Source organism: Telopea speciosissima, chromosome 8, assembly GCF_018873765.1.
Source record: "Telopea speciosissima isolate NSW1024214 ecotype Mountain lineage chromosome 8, Tspe_v1, whole genome shotgun sequence".
In the NCBI taxonomy this organism is placed as follows: domain Eukaryota; kingdom Viridiplantae; phylum Streptophyta; class Magnoliopsida; order Proteales; family Proteaceae; genus Telopea; species Telopea speciosissima.
The window spans coordinates 49,973,223-49,994,998 of NC_057923.1; the positions used below are offsets into that span (position 1 = coordinate 49,973,223).

At 37.3% G+C, this 21,776-nt stretch overlaps 1 protein-coding gene across 1 annotated transcript; it reads left to right on the plus strand.

Annotated features, from left to right (window-relative positions):
• On the plus strand, positions 1 to 21,328 carry LOC122671440 (PHD finger protein ALFIN-LIKE 2-like). Its single transcript, XM_043868644.1, has 5 exons — positions 1 to 250; positions 343 to 375; positions 648 to 870; positions 20,608 to 20,728; positions 20,818 to 21,328. Exons 1-5 carry the CDS (start codon positions 151 to 153, stop codon positions 21,067 to 21,069), a joined length of 729 nt encoding a protein of 242 aa, XP_043724579.1. The 5' UTR covers positions 1 to 150; the 3' UTR covers positions 21,070 to 21,328.
• Positions 21,329 to 21,776: the final 448 nt, after the last annotated feature.

Genomic DNA, 21,776 nt, shown 5'->3' on the forward strand with positions numbered 1-21,776 from the left:
CTCTGCCTCCAACACCTTACGAACAATGCCCGCTTGTATTTCTCACTGTCTCTTCAACTCTAATTCATCGAAACTTTTTTGATCTCCGTGATAATCGATCTGCTTTCCTAACGTTTACTGTAAAAAAAGGATCGATCAGACATCTAGGGCATGGAAATGGCTTCCATTACTTCAAATCCACGTACAGTAGAAGAGATCTTCAAAGATTACAGTGCTCGAAGGGCTGGGATAGTTCGAGCCTTAACCTACGGTACTCGTTTCTGCAACCTTTCTGTTCCAATCTTTGATTTTTTTTTTTCTATTTTTATTTATCTTTGTTGATTTTTGTTTCCTTTCTCTTAGATGTCGACGAGTTTTACGCACTCTGCGATCCAGGTACGTTCAATTTTATTAATTCTTAAATTTATTCGACACTTTTTGTTTACAGATGTATATACGAATCGCTTATGGAAATTTCTTCTTCTTGTTTTTTTTTTTTTTTCTGCTGTGTGAAATTAGGGTTTTGGTTGTGTCCTTCTGGTGTCTTTGGCACTATTTGCTTTCTTCTTTATTAAATCTTAAGTCAGCTTAATTAGAATAATAAGAGAAAAATTCAAGGTTTTCGTTTGTTCTGTTTCTTTTTATTTATTTTTTCGTAAATTTTTCAGAGAAGGAAAATTTGTGTCTGTACGGACACCCGAATGAGAGCTGGGAAGTCACTCTTCCCGCTGAGGAAGTTCCGCCTGAGCTGCCCGAGCCAGCGTTAGGGATCAATTTCGCAAGAGATGGGATGAACCGCAAAGACTGGCTTTCTTTGGTTGCTGTGCACAGTGATTCTTGGTTGCTCTCCGTGGCTTTCTATTTTGGGGCCCGCCTGAATCGCAATGAAAGGTACTGGCTCTTTAGATCCTTATATGTGTTCTTGTACCATGATTGTGGTGGATTGTTACTGATGTTTGTGTTGGTGTAGCTTGTTCTTTGATGTTCGTAAGTATGACATGCTTTTTGAGAGCATCTGACTTGGTTTTGTTGCATCAAATGTCTTAATTCCGTGAATAGTTTACCATTTGAGGTGGCTTGATCTTAATTCCCAGTAATAGTTGACATGGTGAATTTAATTTTTGGAGCAACCTAAGAGGCATAATACATGGTGAGTTAAATGCAACACCACCTCAGCCTAGTTGACTGTAGATGGGAGTGAGTATGTTATCATATCATTCTGATATCCTACATCTTCCATTTCGTGGTTTAACTTAGTATTGGGTCTATGAGAAGAATCTCCGAATTTATGTGTGAAGCCTTCTTGCAATAGTCAATAGTGCCTGTAAAAGATCTGTTTGTAATTAATTGTCAATGTCAAACTCAGATTTTCAAAGCGTTATATTTAAAAGGCTTATGGCATAGTTTGTTGATTGTTGTGACATAACTATAGAAGTGCCCCTCTGAGCTGTGCCAAACCTTTGACTCAGCACTTTTCTTCCTTTGTCACTGTATTTATTACTTTGAATTGTATGTTATTCCTTCAATCTGGTAGAGAAGCCTTTTAGTGATGATCATCAACATTATCTTTCCTCCCACATAATTTTGTCAAGCTTATTAGGTTCAACCTCCTTTCACTGCTCCTACTCTTTGGGGTCCTGTGGGCATATCGTACCTAGTTCTGCTATTTATTTGGTTAATTTGAACTGTATTGTCTCCCAGTTAATGAAATTTTCTGTTTATTTACTTGTTGAATTCTTTAGGATGAGTTCCAAGCTTTTGATTAGTTGGGGGAAGAATATAATTAATTTTGATTTCCTAGCCATTTTAGATATCATATCTTTGTAGGATTTTGATGGTATTATATGTATTTTATTCTGAAAGTAGTTTGCAATGGTTTAGTAAAAGTTGAGGCTTGAGTATAGATTATAATTGTGCCCTTTCTATATAGGATGTTTACAATAAATAAATATTGCTTCTCTAGTGCATGGATGAATGTGTTAGAATAGGGAAGATCCAAGTACAGATTAGTTAAGATTTTTTTTTTTTTTGAATGTGATTTATATGAGGGGCCAAGTGTAAAGTAGCTGGAGTTTCTAAGTGGTATAAGTTCAACATCTGTAATAACTTATGCATGGGTTTTTTGATGCTTGAGCTTAGTTTCTATGCTTCTAGTAGTCTGCGCTCTTTCTATTATAAAGGGAAGGCTGGTTACTTGTAAGCAACTTTTTTTTGCAATGAAGATTTTTATTTTGATGGCTTTGCCTTTTTTCCCATAGAAGCTTTTTTTAGTGTTGAGGTTAGGTAACCTTACTGGGATACTGGTAATCTTGTCCTTCTTCTCCTTTCCTGGATTTTCATTGTGGAATTACATTTTGCTCTGCATTAACCTTTGACAGCTCCTCTGGATCTCCTTTGTTTCTTGTAAAACCTTGAGGATTCTCATGGTGCCAAGTTCATCCCTGTCAAATATGGTAGCTTCACAACAAGCAGCTTAGGAAGTCTAAGTTGACAACTCCCATAACAAAAGATAAAACTACGACATTGCAATTAAGATATGTATCCAGCAACATGAATAACAAGACCTTTTTCTAGCCGGCGTACCGTCACTGCTGAAAGATAAAAATTAAGCCATTTATAAGCAAATTTTAGTATTTCCTGCCACCAGTTTTTGATAAACCTCCAGTGTTTCATCCCTAAACTCACCAGTGAACTCCATGACCAGTATGCAACCCCATTTAATATCCCCAAGACTTTGGAGTCTTGATTTTCATCTCAATAATTCATGAAACGTGACTGCATTTGCATTTTAGCATTCTTTCAACCCTAACCCTTAGTGATGCAATCAGCTAGCAAACCTATTGAACCGCTATCATTTCAAATACTTCCAATCCCTTAACTGTAGTTTTGAAAACCCAACTTGAACCTTTTTCCCCGTCTACATCTGATATTAATCACACTCCTTTTTCAACTTTCACAACATCGATTGCACATTTTAAATGGGGGTGGAAAGGGAAGGAGGGAGGGAGGGATGGGCTCAATTAGGTGCCCTTGTTGACCAAGTCATACGTATATAACTATGTAAGTAGGGGTATTATTGGTATGACTGTAACAAATTTTATATTTTAATATACCAGCTAAAGTGAGATCGATTACTCACTGCAGCTTTTTTCTTCTTGATGCTCTATTCTTTCTTTTTCACTGCTGTACTTTCTTTACTGTTTTACAACTAAAACATACAATAGACAGCACATGACTAAATCGTTGTAAAGGAAACAAATGCTCTGACACATTCTTGGCGTATAACTGCTTGTTTGGCCATCATATCCTCTGTCACTTGCTGATCCTGGCCTTCTTTTGGATGAGGTATTTGCTTAAGATGCAAGGTATCTAATGTGCCTTATGACATTTTCATTTCTTTATGGATCATCCTTTCTACTTCCCACTCAACAGAGGAATCTCTCTCCAGCGTGATATCTTAAAATCCCTCCCCTATTACGAGCTCCAAACAAAACTGAAGAGACTATATCATGGATTGTTGGGATTTTGGTTTGCTTTTATTTGCATATAAATTATTATTTTGGGTTTTTATTTGGCATGATTTCAGTTGCAGATTTTATGCCGGTCAAGGATTTTAAGTTACTGGTGTCCTCTTCAGGTTTTTGTAACATATGTTGGTGTTGATTGAAGTTTACCACTCTCCCTTGCTGAGTGCATGGTACTCGGGCTTTTTCTGAGTTCCATCCTGAATCATTAAGTGGATGAAAATATTTCTTTTTTTTTTTAACCCAATTTTTGGGTGTAAAGGTTCTGAAAAGCTTAAATCATTATGTTATCAAAGTGTTTTATGCTTGAGGAGTTGTGACTGGTCTGGAGCATTCAGGTAGTTGATTGAAGGAACCAAACTTGGAAGTACTTCATCTATTACTTTGTCTTTCTTATATGTTGCATTTGAACAAGATGTTACTCACTAGACTGTTATATAGTTGGTCTGACATGCCAAATATTTGTTAGTAAGGTGTGATATGCTAAAAATTAATTAGTATGATTTTCCAAATGAACAATTATAAGTGATGTTCAAGTCTAATCAATCGGATCAGTATAATGGCTTGATCACTGGTACATCTAAGAGCTAGGTTTATGTTATGTTTTTTATAATCTAATCCATGTTGTGGATGTTGGATATGGCTAGATGCATATTGTAGATCTCGCATCCAATTTGTTTGAGCTGCACACATGCACATGAACACCTTCCATTAGATGACAATACAGTATCAGTTGTAATTTTCCTCTTTTAAGATAAGCCATGCTTTATGGTGGATGATGTTGGATAACCAAGAAACAAAAATACATGTAATGAATGGACGAATGGTTGGAGTAGGAAGCATAAAATCAGAAAATATTCATGGATATACATTGGGATTTGGGAGCACTAGGGGTGGCAACCAGTGGTTTGGCATGCCCAACTTTGGCTTTCCTGGACATTGTTTGGGTCGGCCTGAGTAAAGAATATCTGTAATAAGCTTGGCCTCCTGATATTAATATCCATCATATATACTTCATAGAAACTACAATTGTTTCTCTGAACAGAAGAAGCATTTGTGATTTGAGTTAGGTTAGAACCCTAAAACCAGCTAAACCAACTTCACTTCATATGATAAAATACTTAGGAATGCGTAGATATGACATTATTTAACAGAGCTTCACAGACCTGGGGCCTGGGCTGCCTGGCACAGCATCGTAAACTGCCACCTGTAGTAGCAGCAATTGGTGATCGCTGTTTAGTTATGTAATCAGTGAGATGAAGGAATGTGATGGAACTTGAAGGTCTCAAAAGGAACGAGGAAATCAAAATGAATGAAGGTCTTGAAAGGAAGAAGGAAAGCCAAAATGTCTTGCATTGAACTGAGGGAGAAAATACATGAGTTCTTTTGTTTGAATGAAAGATGCATACCTAGATAGTGTGGAATCAGAACCGATTTCTTGTTGTTGACTCTTAAGTTTTTTTTCAGTTGAGTTGGTTCGCTTTTCTTTCGTATGCCCTTGTATTTCATTGATATTTTGCTTGTGATCCCTAGACAGTTAAGGTGTTTGGAGTTTTTTCAACAATTGTTGAGTGCTGTGAACCATTCCTGTTTGACAAACTTGGAGGGGGGTAATTCTTGGTAAAATGGAAGTCTTATTGTCACACCCCGAAGTTGGTAGGGCTAGGGCCTGTGACCTCACTCATGCAATCATATCTCATCGGGATTCCATGGTAATAAATTCCTCAAAATCCCAAAAATAGCCCTCATTAAAATTTAAAACACAACGAAAACCTCCATAAATATAAGGGTTAATGAGAACATCCGAACAACGAAATTAAAACCTCAAACACCTTGTCTGATATTGTCTGGTGACGGCTAAAACTTAAATTATCTTAACTCATTACATCGAATCCAACTAAAACCAAAGTTTGCTGAATCATAAATCAACTGTCGAAGAGCACTCAAGTAAATAAATAATGCGCCCGTCCAAACTAGCTCCCCTTCCGAGCTGGCTAACACCTCTACTGATCTGTAAGACAAATTGGTGGAATGAGCTACAAATCCCAGTGAGAGAGAAAGAAGGCACAACCATGCTAGATAGGTAAACATATAGTATCATCTTTGTAAAAACATATGTGAAACATCCGGGGTCAACCAAAGCACATGCAAATCCTCATAACATAAAACATTGTTGAAACATGTAAAATCCTTTGCTTCAACAAAATAGACTGATTGTTATTGTGCACACAAGCGAGTGAGGTATCCTATCAACTGTAGCCTATCGACGATGTCATCAAACGAAACTGTCCCATCATCAAATGGGTAAACTCCATTTCAAATGGAGCCCTCATCAAAAGAAGTTCTTGTTGGCTAGGTGGATAAAACTCATGTCATCATCAAACGACTCATCCCATCATCAAATGTGTATACATATACCTCATCCAACACCTAACCCCCTGTTGGAAAGGGTTACTGTCAGAGTCAATACATAAATTCATTTCATAAGCATATGCATAGCAAAATCCATAGGTGTATACTCACCAAAGTCTATGATCAAACCTCATAAATCCTCATCATAAATCATGCATCAAAACACGCTGAAAAATCTTTTACATAGTTATTCATCAAAATATCACATAGCATACATAATCAACCTTTAACGAAACATCAGTGAAATCATGCAATAGGGTCAAAAGTACATAATCAAGATATGCCAAGTTCTACTCACCTCGTTGTTGCTTAAAACAACAATCTTGTCAACGTCAACACCAATCAATTTCTTCGTATATACGAACATATAGTTCAACCTCAGTACCCTTCTTATCATGATCCTACATAGATTAAACACCCTTTCCCTCTCCAAAATTCACCCTATACTATTCTGCCAAAATTCTGCCGTCAGGTTCGTCTGTAACAGTCCGGAAAAACTAGGGTTTCACTCCCTTACTCATTTCCTGAGACCACCAAATTTTACATAGAACTAACTTACCCTTCGGTCACATTCTCCACCAAATATCAGCTTCAAATTCTACCATCTCATATATCCTAAACCTAGTGCACAGATTCTGCTGGAAATCTCCACCGTGAAATTAAACAATACATAACTACCACTTTCCAAATTCAAATCACTCCCAATTTTTTCCAGAATGAAACTAGACTAAAAAATAGTCAATCACACCAAATTTTAACTCCAAACTCCAATTATAAGTCGAGTTTTTTTTATCTTCCCTAAGTTCAGGGTTAGATTCTGTCCTGACAGCAGACCAGACCCGAGTTTGCATATAGTAGGCATACCAAACAAGGTTGAATTGAGCCCAAAATTGGTAGAACCTATCTACATGTCATATATGTTCTCACCAAATTGGGGTCCAAAGTCCTTTCCCACAGTGAGATTCATCCGATTGACGGACAGAATTTGTCCTAACAGAATAACTGACTCAGTCACTCATGAACCTTGTATCGAAATTTCAGTTTTAAAGAGATCACACTCCCTGTTGGGTTTCTCAGATTTGAAACCCAGATAAAGGAGTAACATCAGACATTAATCCATGAGTCTAACCGGACCTTCATCCCCATTCTAGGTTGCACTTATATCAAAGAACGAATCAAAAAAATCTACACTTTACTAACGTGAGAGCTGAAACCGATTCTGAGTTTGCTTCTTCTCCTCCTTTCAGAATTTTGTGTGTCTACTCAATTCAGCTAGACTCCCTTATATATTTATTTTTTCCCTTAAAATAGCCCCCCTCCAAGGCCTTGCATGCATAGGAGGTTTTCCCCTCTTTTTTTTTATTTTTTTACTTTATTTATGTATCTCCTTCCTAACTTATCCCTTGGAGTAGCTAACTAACATTGCCCTTAGGTTTTCCTCAACTGAAATCGTTATTCAAGGTTTCTCTCTCTCTGTTTATTTAAGTCCTAATCCAAGGTTACACGCACTAAGGGAGTCTTCCTCCTCCTAAAACTTAGGTCCTCTCTCTCTCTCTCTCTCATGCTCTTCTCCTATTTTCTCTTTCCTTCTTTTTTTCAGACGCACTCTCTCCTCTCCTTCTTCTTTCTCTCAACCTCCCTCGGTCCCTCCTACTTTCTCTCTTTCTACAACTCTCCTTTTTCTTACCCTCTCTCATACTCATTTTTGGAACACTCTCTCACATCTCCCCGTCCTTCTTACCTTCCTATTTCTTCTCTAACTCCCTTTTATCTCCTTCTCACTTGTGGTTTCCCTCTCACTACCACCACCACCACCACCACCAACAACAACAACTAAGTCTTATCCCAAGTATATGGGGTTGGCCACATGGATACGAGAAAAGCCAAAGACGAAAAATAAAACAAATACAATGAAAGGAGCACAACAAAATCAGCAACAACTCAGAGATTACCCACCTAAATAGGGTCGGCTACATGTATCCTTGCCCTCCAATCAGCTCTATTCGAGGTCATACTTGAAACAAGACCTAAACTATGCATGTCTCTCCTCATTACTTCTCCTAGGGTCATTTTTGGCCTGCACCTACCTCTTTTGGTTCCTTCGATTTGGATCAGATCACTCCACCATACTAGGGGCATCCTAAGGCTTCCTTTGAACATGGCCATGCCACCTCAAACGACTTTCTTACAGCTTATCGTGTATTGGGGCAACTCTCAACTCAGCTCTAATATGGTCATTCCTTACTTTATCCTTCTTAGATTTGCGGCACATCCATCTCAACGTCCTCATCTCTACTACACTTAGTTTATCTATGTCACATTTATTAACTGCATAGTTGTCAAGGCGTCGCCATATCGACGCCATGGCGGCATATCGCTGGAGAAGTGGGCATATCGACCATCGATATGGATGATGTAAGAATATCGACCGATATGGCCTCCATGTCGTCGTCATGGCGCTGCCATGGACGCCATACCACGACATATGGCCATATCGGGCGACATGGTTGTTTCAGATTATAAAACTTAATTTTTTAACAATAATTTTTTTTAACCATTTTTTATTTTAATGCTTTTTCCTTAACATAAAAAAAATTAAAAAAAATCAAACAGAAAACACTAATACACAATCACATATTCACATCAGCAAAATATTTTTTTTATTTAGATGGGTTGTTTATTAGCTTTATTCACTCAATATAAATTACTTTCTTATAATTGTTTTTTTGTTTTGTTACTTTTGTAGTCACTTTCATATGAATCATATCTCAACTCTCATGATTTTTCAACTTTATTATCAGCAAGACTATTGCTATCAATTATTTGATAATCCATGATTTCATATATACTAATGGATATTATACTTTCATGAATTAAACCATAGTAGATTAGTAGTACACTTTCATGTTAATTTTTGATGTTATAGGGTATATATTATAGCATACTAAATGACATTAAAAATAGAGAAAATAAAAAATAAAACATGGTCGATATGATTGCCATGGCAACGCCATGGCGGGCGATATGTCGATATATCGACATGACACCCCTCCACCGACTTGGATCGCCGTGACGATGTGACAACTATGATTAACTGCCCAACATTCCGCTTCATACATCATAGCCGGTCGTATGACTGTTCTACAGAATTTTTCTTTAAGTTTGAGAGGGATACGATAATCACACAACACTCCAGACACACCTCTCCATTACATCTATCCCACTTTAATTCTATTTGAAACATCATCCTTTATACCGCTTTCTTTATTTATGGTTGATCCCAGATATCTAAAATAATCACTTTGCGGTCTCTCTCTCTTTCTTCAATATTCACCATTTGATGCAGATTCATCATCAAATAAGGCTTGTTTGCTTAGGAATAAGTCTAGGGTTGAGTTATATACATGTTGGGCCTTTGATCCCATGGGTTTCCAATGTAATAGGCCACTTTTATGGGCCTAAAATATGGGTAATTAGATTGCATACGGGATTCCTGAGTTTTATTTTTTTGTAATTAGTGGTCATGTGATCACTTAAGTGATCACTTGACTTGGTTAAGTGGTCATGTGACTATTTAAGTTGGGCTGGATTAGGACTCTATAAGTCCAGCCAGGTGTTGAGTCTATTGCCTTTGTTATTTCACTTTCGTAGTTAGTTTAGGTTACCCAATAGGTTAAGGCTTGGATTAGACCTTTCCTTTTTAGTGTAAGAGTCTATTTTTGAGTCTTTATATAAGGCTGAAAGGGGGGGGGGGGGAGTATTGAACACGAATTTTGGTAGTAATGAAAAGCTTTTGCTGATCTTCTTCTCTATTGAAGATTTTTGTCTTGTGTTTGATCAAGGCTGTTGGGATCGGTGTTAGATCCGATTGATACTTTGCGGTGGGAAGCCCGGGTGCTTTGTTGGTGGGATTGGTGTTTGATCCATAGTTTAAAATCTTGCGATATCTCGGTGTCTCGGGCTGGTCGAGATGGCTGAAATATCCGAAATATCGTCGAAATATGGTATTTTTTCTGCTAGCACTCCATCTCGGTGGGTTTTTGGCCATATCAAGGCTTAATACTTCATGTACACCCTTATTTTAGCTAAATAAACACATTTAAACCTTCATATTGCAAAAAAAATGAACTCAAAGTGATGTTTTGGGTTTGCACCCTTGATTGACAGTATACGGTCGCCGACCCTGATGTATAAATAGTTAAATACACATTGATTAGGTACTAAAAGACATAAGAAATTTAAACAAAGTAATGAAACAAAAATAACCCATAACTCATAACTCATAACTCATAACTCATAAACTCCATAATAGTCAATAGTTCAATACTCAATAGTCAATACTCATTACTCAATAGTCAATACACAAAGTCACAAGTTCACAACCCACAAGAGTGCAAGACTCACAAGAAATATCACGAAATATCACCGAAATATGAACTTTTTCAATTTCGCGTTGCCATTTCGTCTCGGTACTGTCGAGATGTCCGAAATATCCCGATATATAGGCAATATTTCTCGAAATCTTGAACCATGACTTTGATCCAATCGACACCTTCTGGTGTGAAGCGTAGGTGGTTCGTTCAAGTTCTCTTGTTCTCTAAATGAAATTCCATCGTAACCAAAAGAAAGCAGCCTATATACTCAGGAGCTGAGCAAAGCCTTATGGCCAATAATTGCGCAGAAAAAAGAGCAATGACACCAACCAACTACCAAAATCATTCTCACAAATACATGACCATATTATAATACGTTCCATGCAAAAAAAAAAAAAAAAAAAAAAAAAAAATAAAAATAAAAATTTCAGTTTATCGATCTCATACCGCCTAGGTATTAACATATCTAAAATCAGGAACAACAGACCAGGCAAAGCTCATCCTCCTAGACTTTGATGCAATCCTCGCTGCTGAATGAGGAATAACTTTCCACAGAGTCTCCATCCTCCACTCTAAAGGACCGCTTTCCCATGCAACCATTGATTCTAGAAGAGATCTTTGGAAAAACCAACTTACACCCATCAACAAGAACACTGCTTTCCACACTTCTGCAGCAAATTCTTAATGTAAGACTGGAACCAGAATAGGTCTAATCCCAGGCAGGATCAAATAGAAAACCCTCCAATAAATGAGAAATCATATGAGGAAACCAAGAGACCAATGGGAACTCAAATGAGGGAACAATTTCCTTGGTTGAAGTAACAAATAAAAACCCACAAATTTGGAACATGTTGAAACAGCAATGATCTTGATGTGGTAATCTTCAAGAAATCAATGTGACAATCAGTTGAAAGAAATCCCAGCAACTTTGTAGACTTGAAAATCGATTAGGGCATAATTAGGGTTTGGAATTAAGAACCGATGGAAGGGGATGGAGAAATGGAATGGGCATCTCACCCTAGGCCTCTCACCTATTATATCAGGATTTCAACATTGCATAAGCAAAGTTTTCTATTATTCAAATTGGTGTACAACAGTACAATGCTGGCCTCCCTTACAAACTTATATAGAAGACTCAAAAATAGACTTAGACACTAAAAAGGAAAGGCCTAACCCAATCCTTAACTAATAAGGCATCATAAATTGACCAGGAAAGTGAAATAATAAAGAAAACAGACTCAAAATAGGACTCTTAACTAAACTACTGAAGTAAATTCCGTTATCCTACTTTCTACCCATATTTTGGGCTCATTTAGTTGGATCGAAAGCCCCCTAAGTGACTTATCTACATCAATTCTCCTGAGCATCACCACAAAGCTTACAAGCATTCCTAATGGACCATCCCGTTTGCATGAGGATCTCCATTGTCCGAATCTTCTCCACCACAACTGTCCATTCAAAGAAGCATGTACTCTGTTTCTCCATTTATTCCAAAATCTACTTACATGGAAAAGATTTGCCCCCTTGATGTAGCGTCTTGAAAAGATATAACTGAAATTTGTCCCCTCCCACTCCTGTTTCTTCTATTCAGATTATTTTATTGAAAGCAGAAATTCTAATTAGTCTAAAGAAATTCCTTGAAGGAGACCCATGAATTGGTCTGCTTCTCGTAAAGACTGAAGAAAATATCTAATGGCATAAGAGCAGTTCCATAGTAAGACCCATGACTGAAATAAGGCCCACTATCAATAAACCTAAACAAATTACAAGGTTAGACAGCTAGCACAATTGGATGCCAGCTGGCCTGCATCACTGCACCATTGTTCATTGCACCTTAGGATTATTGCTTCTAGATTTAGTTCAGATCTGATTATACTTTATGAGACTTCTTTTATTGCTTTTTGTTCTTGACCCTAATTATTTAATTTCACATATGCTTTGGTGGTTCTTTTGAGTAGTTCTGTTGTATTCATGATCTGTATTCTGTAATCATCTATTTCTTGAATCAGGAGCATATTCTTTGTAGATTCTTGAATTTGGCCCTGAAACTTTGTGCACATATTGTCCATCATTAATCAGTCTGGAAAGTTTTAGTGCAGTCCAAATTTCCCATGTGGAGATATGAAGCTTAAAAAACTGGTTGAAAATTCAACTTTGCACAACTTCAGTCAACCATTGAACAATATAAAGAGATATGCCAATACATGGAGGGTCATGTAGTGGAGATGGACCCAAAACTTGGTATGTGCCTAATCCAAGATGCGCCTTTCTGTTAAACGGTTGGTTTGACTTAAAGGGGTCCTCCACGTAGCTCAAACAGGTGGACTGTATAGGGAGCTCTCTATATATGGGTCTTATAATGGAGATTTATCCTTTCATGAAATATTCTATTCTTTTCTGCTTGCCAATTACTTTTCTTTTTGCTAAAGGGCCTAGAATTATCTCTTCAAAGGATTATATCAGCTGGCTACTTGTAAAATTCTTGCCTTAGCTCCATGGTATGTTGTAGCCTACTAAAGCTTTGTTTAAGCTTCCGTTAATTATTATTTTGTTTGCTTAGCTTCTTAATTTTCTCACTCTGATATGTATATATTTGCCTTTCTTTTTTATGCGAAAGTGCCATAAGCCCTTATTATTTCTTTCAAACCAAACCCTAGTATTTTTCATAACTCCATCACCCTTTTGCTAAGCATATTAGCTATCCTAATATCTTATAAGGTTGATATCCCAGGCATAACCTATAGGGTTACATGTGTAGTTGAATCTATCTCGATCGCCTGTTGATGCAGATAAATCAAAGAAAATAAGAATAAGGCTTGGGTTGGGTTACATATATGTTGGACTTCTCACACAATGGGTTTTCTTTGTAATAGGCCACTTTAGTGGGCCTAAAATATGGGTAGGAGGTAGTAATACGGCATGTACTTTATTAGTTAGTCTAGTTGGAGTCCAATTTTTTTTTTAATTGTTATTAAAGTGTTTTAGTTAAGAGGGTGGACGGTGGACCTTGGTGCAACGGTTAGGTTGCTCCATTGTGACCAACTGGTCACTGGTTTGAGTCTCTGCAAAGAGCCTCTCTGTGAAACAGGGGTAAGGCTGTGTACATTATGACCCTACCCAGACTCCGAAGTGGCGGGAGCCCATGCTCTGGGTACGCCTTTTATTATTTTTTATTAAAGTGTTTTAGTTAGGGTTGATTAGGTCTCTATGAGTCCAGTATTGTTTTAATGTGCTTTCCTTTTTTTAATGCAGAGTTTTAGTCAATTAAGCCTACCCTCCATAGCAAGCTAGTGAATGGAGGAGCTTTAGGCTTAGTTTGAGTCTGTTTTTGAGTCTTTTATATAAGGTTGTAAGGTGCCTTCAGCCCTGCACACAAATTTGATGAATAGAAATTGGTTTTTGCCTTTTGGTTCTGTGAGATTCAGAGCTCTCTCTGCTGTGGTGATTCAGTAGAAACCTGGTGATAATTTTAGGAAAGCTTGATGGTGATTCCAACTTGGGGTTTGGTCATTGGTGGGATGCCAATTTTGAGGATCAGATGGGATTCCTGATCATATTCTTTTCTTCCAGCGCACAGTTTATTAACCTGATTTCTGTTTCTAAATACAAGATTGGTTTCAGTTTTAAAATCTAATCTTTCCAATCGTAACAAGAAATCCTGGTGCTACTATACTTCTAGATTTTGGTTTTCTGTACTGATTTTCTAGATCTAGTTTCAGATTGCTGTTCTACTGCTATTGCTGAATCAGAATATAGTTTTTGTTCTGTTTTCAGACCTGCGAGAGGGTGGAACTTGGTGCAACGGTAAGGTTGCTCCATTGTGACCAAGTGGTCATGGGTTCGAGTCTCTGGAAACAGCCTCTTCGCGTAGCGGGGGTTAAGGCTGTGTACATTATGACCCTCCCCCAGACCCTGCAGTGGCGGGAGCCTTGTGCACTGGGTACACCCCTTTTTTTTTTCTTTCTGTGTTCAGACCTGCATTATCAATCAATTTCAGAAATCCTTCTCGTACTCAAAATTCTTTAATTCTGATTTCTTTTTGCTGGTCTCAAGTTATTCTTTGTCTGCTTGTTATTGCACTGCTATATTCTGATCTGAAACCCCATAAATCTGCCTATCAAATTCTGCAGCTTTCCAACTTTCCTACTCCCAATAGAATTGTTTTATTGTTGAGAATCGGATCATCAGATATCTTTCGTTTTCTGTGGAACTGTTCTACTATAAGAACAGTACACTCGACCATAATTATGTGAACATCTGCTGAATTATTGATTTTCTCTTGAATCTGAGTTTTAACATTTGCTGAGTTATTGATTTTCTCTTGAATCTGAGTTTTATCCCTTACCTGCGATCCTATTGCAGATTGATCTCCCACTGGATCTCACTGGTTTGAGGTCAGCACCCTATTGATACCAATTTAATGGCAATTCTAACCACCTAAGGAATAGGGTTTAGAAAACCGGGAATTTTCCAGAATCGTAGAAAAAGGAAACAAACTAGAATTCAAGAGAAACAACTATCAGAAAGAAGACTAGTCTGATCTTGGTATAATTCTGGTTGAATGCTCTGTTAGGTGTAGGAACAAACCATCAAAATTAGGAAGCAACCCAATGACTATATTTTAAGATACGGGAGAATCCTTCTTGAAATAGGAAACTGAACTTCTGGCAGGAAACTAGAATTCGATATCAGGTCTTTGGGAGCTCAAAAAGGAATCAGTTAATGGACTGATATATTGATTAAACAGTAAAAATAATCCTGAACTTAAATAAAAAATCAGAATTGAAAGATTGATCCAGAAATTAGAGATTTTTAAGAAGTAGAAACAAACTAGGACTCTTGAAATTGATTGGATTTTTAGGGCTTTTGAAACTGAACTGAAACTAGAACCTAAACTAGAAACCGAACCAGAAAAATGAAATAAGAAAGGCCGCAACTGGACTACCAGATTAATAATTAAACTAGCTAAACAAAGCTAGAAAGAAGGAAGAGATCTGACCTGTGAATTGATGGAAAAGAAAAGGAAGAAGAAGGATATGAATCAGGAATCCCACCTGATCCTCGGGGTTGGCATCCCATCAAACCCCAACTTGGAATCACCACCAAGCTTTCTTGAAGTCACTGCTAGGTTTCTACTAAATCACTACAACAAAGAGCTCTGAATTACATAGAACCAAAAGGCAAAAACCAATTTCCATTCATCAAATTCACAGGGTTGAAGCCCCGTACAACCTTCTGCGAAAGACTAAAAAACAGACTCAAACTAAGCCTAAAACTCCTCCAGCCAATAATAGCTTGCTATGGAGGTAATCTTAACTAACTACAACTCTGTATAAAATAAAGGAAAGCAACTTAAAACAAGGCTGGACTCAGAGATAGCTAATCCAACCTAACTAAAACAGTTTACTAACAATTAAAAAGAAATAGGTTTCTAATTAAATAAACTAATAAAGTAAATCCCGTTTTACTACCTCCTACCATAGGCGTCAGGCGTTGGAGGGGTCTTTTGGATGCAAGGCAACACCAACAGGCGCCTAGGTGACCAAGGCACCTTGATGCCTAGGTGATGGCTTGACAGCTATGCCTCCTACCCATATTTTAAGCCCATGAAATTGGCCTATTACAAAAAAAACCCTTTGGAGCAAAGGCCCAACATATATGTAACCGAACCCTAGGCTTTTCTCTCTAAAATTAGCCCAATATATTCCAAATAAAATTTAGGGAGGAGGTTGGGCACTCCTGGAGCTAGCGGGTCAACCAATTTTTTTGGGGGGGGGGGGGGAGGAGAACCCTAAAATTTATTGTTTGTTAGAGAAGCCAATGTACTTTGTACACAAAGTTTCTAAAGTCTAGTGCAAGCGTATTTTGTATTATCATTTAATTTTGGTTCTGGTTGGCCCAACCATGTTCCACTGGCTGGAAGACCTATTTATGCAATGTGACATTGTATGGGGGCCAAAATTTGGTAGACAAGTGGACTGCATGCTTACTTGTCAAGTTTTAGTCCAAACGGAATTTGCTACATGGAAAAATGAAGCACTGAAAAATTCTTATTGAGGGGATACATCTACTAATATGGGAGGGTATGCCATTACAAAGAAGGTTAAATAATAGAATTTGGGGCTGCAATTTGACATGTGATCAATCTAGACATCCCTCAGACATCCAATGGTTGGAATTGCCAACAGCATCCTTCCACCTGCCACAAATAGGTCTACCTACAAGGAAGTGGAAGGAATCTTGGTTGACCCAACCAGGAATCTTTTTGGTTCACCATTTAAGGCAATTTTTTTTTGAAACCTTAATGATTTTATGTAGTCTCAAATTCTGAGTGGCATCCCTCTTATGGGTTTTCTGATCCAGTTATGATATCTAGTAAGCAGACTTCCGTTGAGACTTTTTATTATACTGGTCACCTCTTGTATCGTAGATGTGTTTTAATCACTCCTTTATGATGCAGTCTTCAGCTGCTGGTAGAAAGAAGAGGAAGAGAAGAAGAAGCTGTGGTTGGTTTTGATTCACTTTTGAACCAATTTCTGGTTCAGTTTCTGGGTCAAATCTGGCCCGAGGGTCAGTAGTTTGGTTCAGTTATGGTTTCTCCCTAAACCAGAATCGTGGGTTATTTGAGTCTTTATCTCTCTTTAGTTTCTTATTATTATTTTGTTTTGTAAAGTCTGGGATAAAAAATTATAAATTCGAGACCTGTTTTCAAAGTGTCTTAAGTCTGTTAAGACTCCTCCAATAGGCTAGCCGTAGCAGATGGAGAAAATTTTCTTTTCAGTTTGGCTTGTTTATTTTTTATTATTAAGTTATTTGAGTCAGTTAGGGACTCTCCTTTTAGTCTGCGAGGGAAGAGGTTATCTATTCAGTATGGGTTGTTTTGATTCAGTTTTATTTAAACATGTAAGAGGCTTTAGTCTCCTCCACTATTTGATGAATATACAAAGGCCTTGCTGCTACTTTTGGTCTGTGGATCTCAGGTTGGCTCAGTGGATTCTGGTGTTGACTCTTGAGGTGTCGATAGTGTTACTTCTGTGGATTCAGAAGTGGGTCTGGTGGATTCCAGATTGGTAATCTGGTTGATTATTGTTCTCTTTTCTCTATTTTCTACTTTTCCCCATAATCAATCAGTTCAATCCTAAACTCCTACTCAAGGTTCGAGAACTCGGGTCTCGGTGCCAACTTAGACCCTTGAAAAACCGAGTCGAGTCGAGATCTCGCCGAGTTGGTGCACTTTTTGTTTTTTCAACTTGAAGCCTCATCTCGGTGGGTTTTAGACTTAGTTTGGGTCTGAAACTTGGTATTCAGCCTATTTTAGGCCATTTAAACACAATGACACTATAAGATTTTGCAAAAACAAAGTCCAAATAGGAGTTTCACTTAATGGGAAAGCAAGACAGACACTTATGCTAGAAACCAGGACAGACACAGGACAAACACACTTATTTATGCCTAATATCATTTAAGTAAATGATTTGTATTTCATTTACTTAAGATATTATTCATAAATAAGCAAATACCCCCCATTTGAATCCAATAAAAATGGTTAAAAAATAAAATTCCAAAAAGAAAAAAAGCCAACCCCCCAATTCAAGAATAAAAACTGGATTTTCGGCGATAGGTGCAATTTTCAACTTTCTAATGCTGGGGTTTTTCTCAAATCAAAAAATTCCATAAATCTTATTATGGTAAACATTACTAAAACTAAAAGCGCGGTAAAATATTCATTTGTTTTGATGTCCAAAAAACTCTTGTCATTCTAAGTGATTTTGACAGCATTCGCGTACATCGAATTAAGTTTGACCGGTAAATAACTCTTTCAATATAAATCAGATTTTAGCAATATTGGACTCGATGGAAAGCTTTCTAAAAAGTCCAAGATTGCTAAAATCTGATTTATATTGAAAGAGTTATTTGCCGGTCAAACTTAATTCGGTGTGCACAAATGCTGTCAAAATTGCTCGGAATGAAAATAGTTTTTTGGACATCAAAACAAATGAATATTTTACTGCACTTTTGGTTTTTAGCAATGTTTTACCATAATAAGATTTATGGAATTTTTAGATTTGAGAAAAACCCCAGCATTAGAAAGTTGAAAATTGCACTTACCGCCGAAATCCAGTTTTTGTTCTTGAACTGGGGGGTTGATTTTTTTTTCCTTTTGGAATTTTATTTTTTAACTATTTTTATTGGATTCAAATAAGGGGGTATTTGCTTATTTATGAGTAATATCTTAAGTAAATCATTTACTTAAATGATATTAGGCATAAATAAGTGTTTGTCTTGGTTCTTGGCATAGATAGGTGTCTGTATACTAAGATTTTCCAGCAAGATCTGGCATTCATATAAAGGACCTACATGAGCATTTTTCTAGATCAAACCGAGATCTCGGCGAGATATTGACATTTTGAGACTCGTAGGCAGTCTCGTCTTAGGATTTCGAAAAACCGAGAAACTCGGCGAGATCTCGCTAGTTCTCGAACTATGCTCCTACTTACCTATGATTACTATTTTGATTAATAATTTCTTAATCTAGTTCTCATTTCTATGATGGTTAAGTTTCTATTCAGATTTCTAAATCAGTTTCTGTTTGCTTAGTTTCCCCATCCCTGTTAGATCATTCAACTTGTGTTCTGGCCACATCAGACGTGTGATTGCTAAATTATTAAAGATCTCCATTACTGGTTCAGTTCCTTATGCTGCGATTCTGGAAAAACAAAAGGATTCCTAACCTTAATCCCTTAGGTGTCTAAGAATCCCATTAGTTATTTCTGTCCCCTTCATGACTTAGAGATTATGGTACTCACCTCTGTAAGGATTACAATTATGCTTCGTTCTGTGTATGTCTCTTCACATGTGCATGTGTATGAAAAAGTTGATTTGATCTAGTTTTGCATAGAATAAAGAAGCGTTGTAATTTTTTGATAGATGATATCCTGAGATTTCTTTTAAAAGGTTTCTCGCTTCATATTTCTAAGTTGGATTTTGACAGTAACTTCATAGTTTCAGGCAGCATGTGAAATTAAGTATGTGTTTGAGATGGCAAAAGTTTATTGAACCATGTGACGCTAACTTCTGACAACATAAAACAAAATTGAGGAAATATGGAAATAGGAAGAACAATTAAGTAGAAATGTTTGTGACATAATGATGCAGATAAGTCAACTGAAGAGCTTATTTATTATGGGTTGGGTTATGTAGGCGTTGGGGCCTTCAATCCTATGGCCTTTCTTTGTAATGGGCCACTTTAAGGGGCCTAAAATATGTGTAGAAAGTAGGAAAACGGGATTTACTTCATTAGTTTAGTTAGAATCCTGTTTTGAGTCAGTTTCTTTCATTATTTTAGTTTCATAATTAGTTTATGTTACCTTATTAGTTAAGGAATGAGTTAGGCCTTTCCATTTGTGTTTCAGTCTTCTATATGAGTTTGTAAGGGGCTACAACCTTGTACAAGAATTTGATTAATGAGATTAAGAAAAAAAACATAGCTTTGTGCTTTGCTCTGTGAGAGAGTATGGTGAGAGATCAAAATACGGTGAGAGGCCGTGGGTGAGAGACCCGAGTCTGAGAGAGACTACCCCATTTTCTTCTGCCCTTCGATTTATTTTTTTTCTTTTATTGTTCTGAAATTTCCTACAAATCTGAGAACCAATCGAAATATTTTGTTATTGCTGGACCTGGAGTTTGCGATCCTCTTGTGGATTGGTTATTTCTTGTGACTGCTCTACATTACATAGAAGTGTTGGATGTTTCAATTGCGGGGATATTGGACCACCCACCATGGAAGTGTAAATGAATTTTTGTTATTGAGTCTACTACATATGTTGGCTATGGTGATATGGTGACATGCTTTTGTTATTTTTAATTTTTTAAAAATGTGTTTGCTGCTCTAGTCCTTGTTTAGATGTGTGAAGCATTATGCACGTATTACATGCTGAAAATTCAAATCTTGAAGAATAGGGGAAGGCTGATTTATTTTCTCTGCAATCACTTGAAATGTCTCGACCATTCAGATCACATTGGTTGGTCATGTTGCTGATTAGTTTAGAATTTGAACCAATTGTCTACATGTGCATGGATTCAGTTCCATAATTTCTCTCTCCTTTGCCATTTGGAAAAGTATTTCAATGACTAATGGTTATAATTAACTTGGCCTCTCTTGATGTCTGCCATGTAAGGCAAAGTCAGCTTTGTGCAGTGCATATTTGACATGCTATACATATTTGTGCTCCTTTTGGTTGTGGAAGCTTTTTTTGCTTCAAACAAAGTTATTGGGAGTGCTACACTCTCTCAGAAACATTGTGGCATTCACTTGACAGGAAGCGATTGTTTAGTATGATCAATGATCTTCCCACCATCTTTGAAGTTGTGTCTGAAAGGAAGCCCATGAAAGACAAGCCCAGTGCAGATAGTGGAAGCAAATCTAGACTCGGCACAAAAGTGAGACAAGATAACTATATTGTAATTTCTTATCAATCCCTCGATATTCAGAATTTTTTTTCTGTAAACTATTTTCTCATCTTTGGCAGAGATCAAGTGATGGACAGGTGAAGAACAGTTCAAAACCAGCTGATGAGGGCTATGTGGAGGATGAAGATGAACACAGTGAAACCCTTTGTGGGAGTTGTGGTGGGAACTACAATGCTGATGAGTTCTGGATTGGCTGTGATATTTGCGAGAGGTGGTTCCATGGAAAATGTGTCAAGATTACACCTGCGAAGGCTGAAAGCATAAAGCAGTACAAGTGTCCTTCTTGCAGCTTGAAGAGGGGCAGACAGTAGTCACTAAACCTGATCCAAGGTTATAACATTGATTTGGTGGCTGACATTGTAGCAGTAGCAGTAGTATGTATGACAAGCAAATATTCTTGGTGCTGTGATAATTTTCATTTCAACCGAGACTCTTTAAAGGGGTTTGAATGTCCTGTTGTTGTCCTTTCATCTGTGTTTTTTTTGTTAAATTTTTTTTTTTGTTCTGTTAGATATTTTTGTTATATATACACATGCAATTTAAAGAAATGTGTATTGTTTTGTGATTTTATGTGCGGGGTTGTTTTCAGGGTGGGGGTTTGTTACAGGATTGTGCAAGCGTTGTTTTGTTATTGGCATTTTAGTCGGAAAGCTTGTGTCAAGTCCTTTACCTCCACTGCTGGTGCAGAAATTGCTTCAGCTACTGGCGCTTATATCTGAAACAGGGGGCCACTTTTGGTAGGACCTCAAAGGCACAAACTGCGGACGGGCCTTATCATGAAACCGTTTGTTTAGTGTCAAGTTGCAGTGCAGTAGGGCTTCTTCATGTAAGTTTCTGAAAAGTTGATTCAACAATTTTTCTTCCTCTAGCAGCAAGTTTCGGACAACATGCATTCATTTTTTGAGCCATGTAGAAGGATTGGCCACATGTGAAATTCGGTGGTTTGACTTGATAACATGCATTTTTTTAGGCTGTGTTTGTTACATTCTCTGAAAGTGATCTCATTGATTTCTTGCTC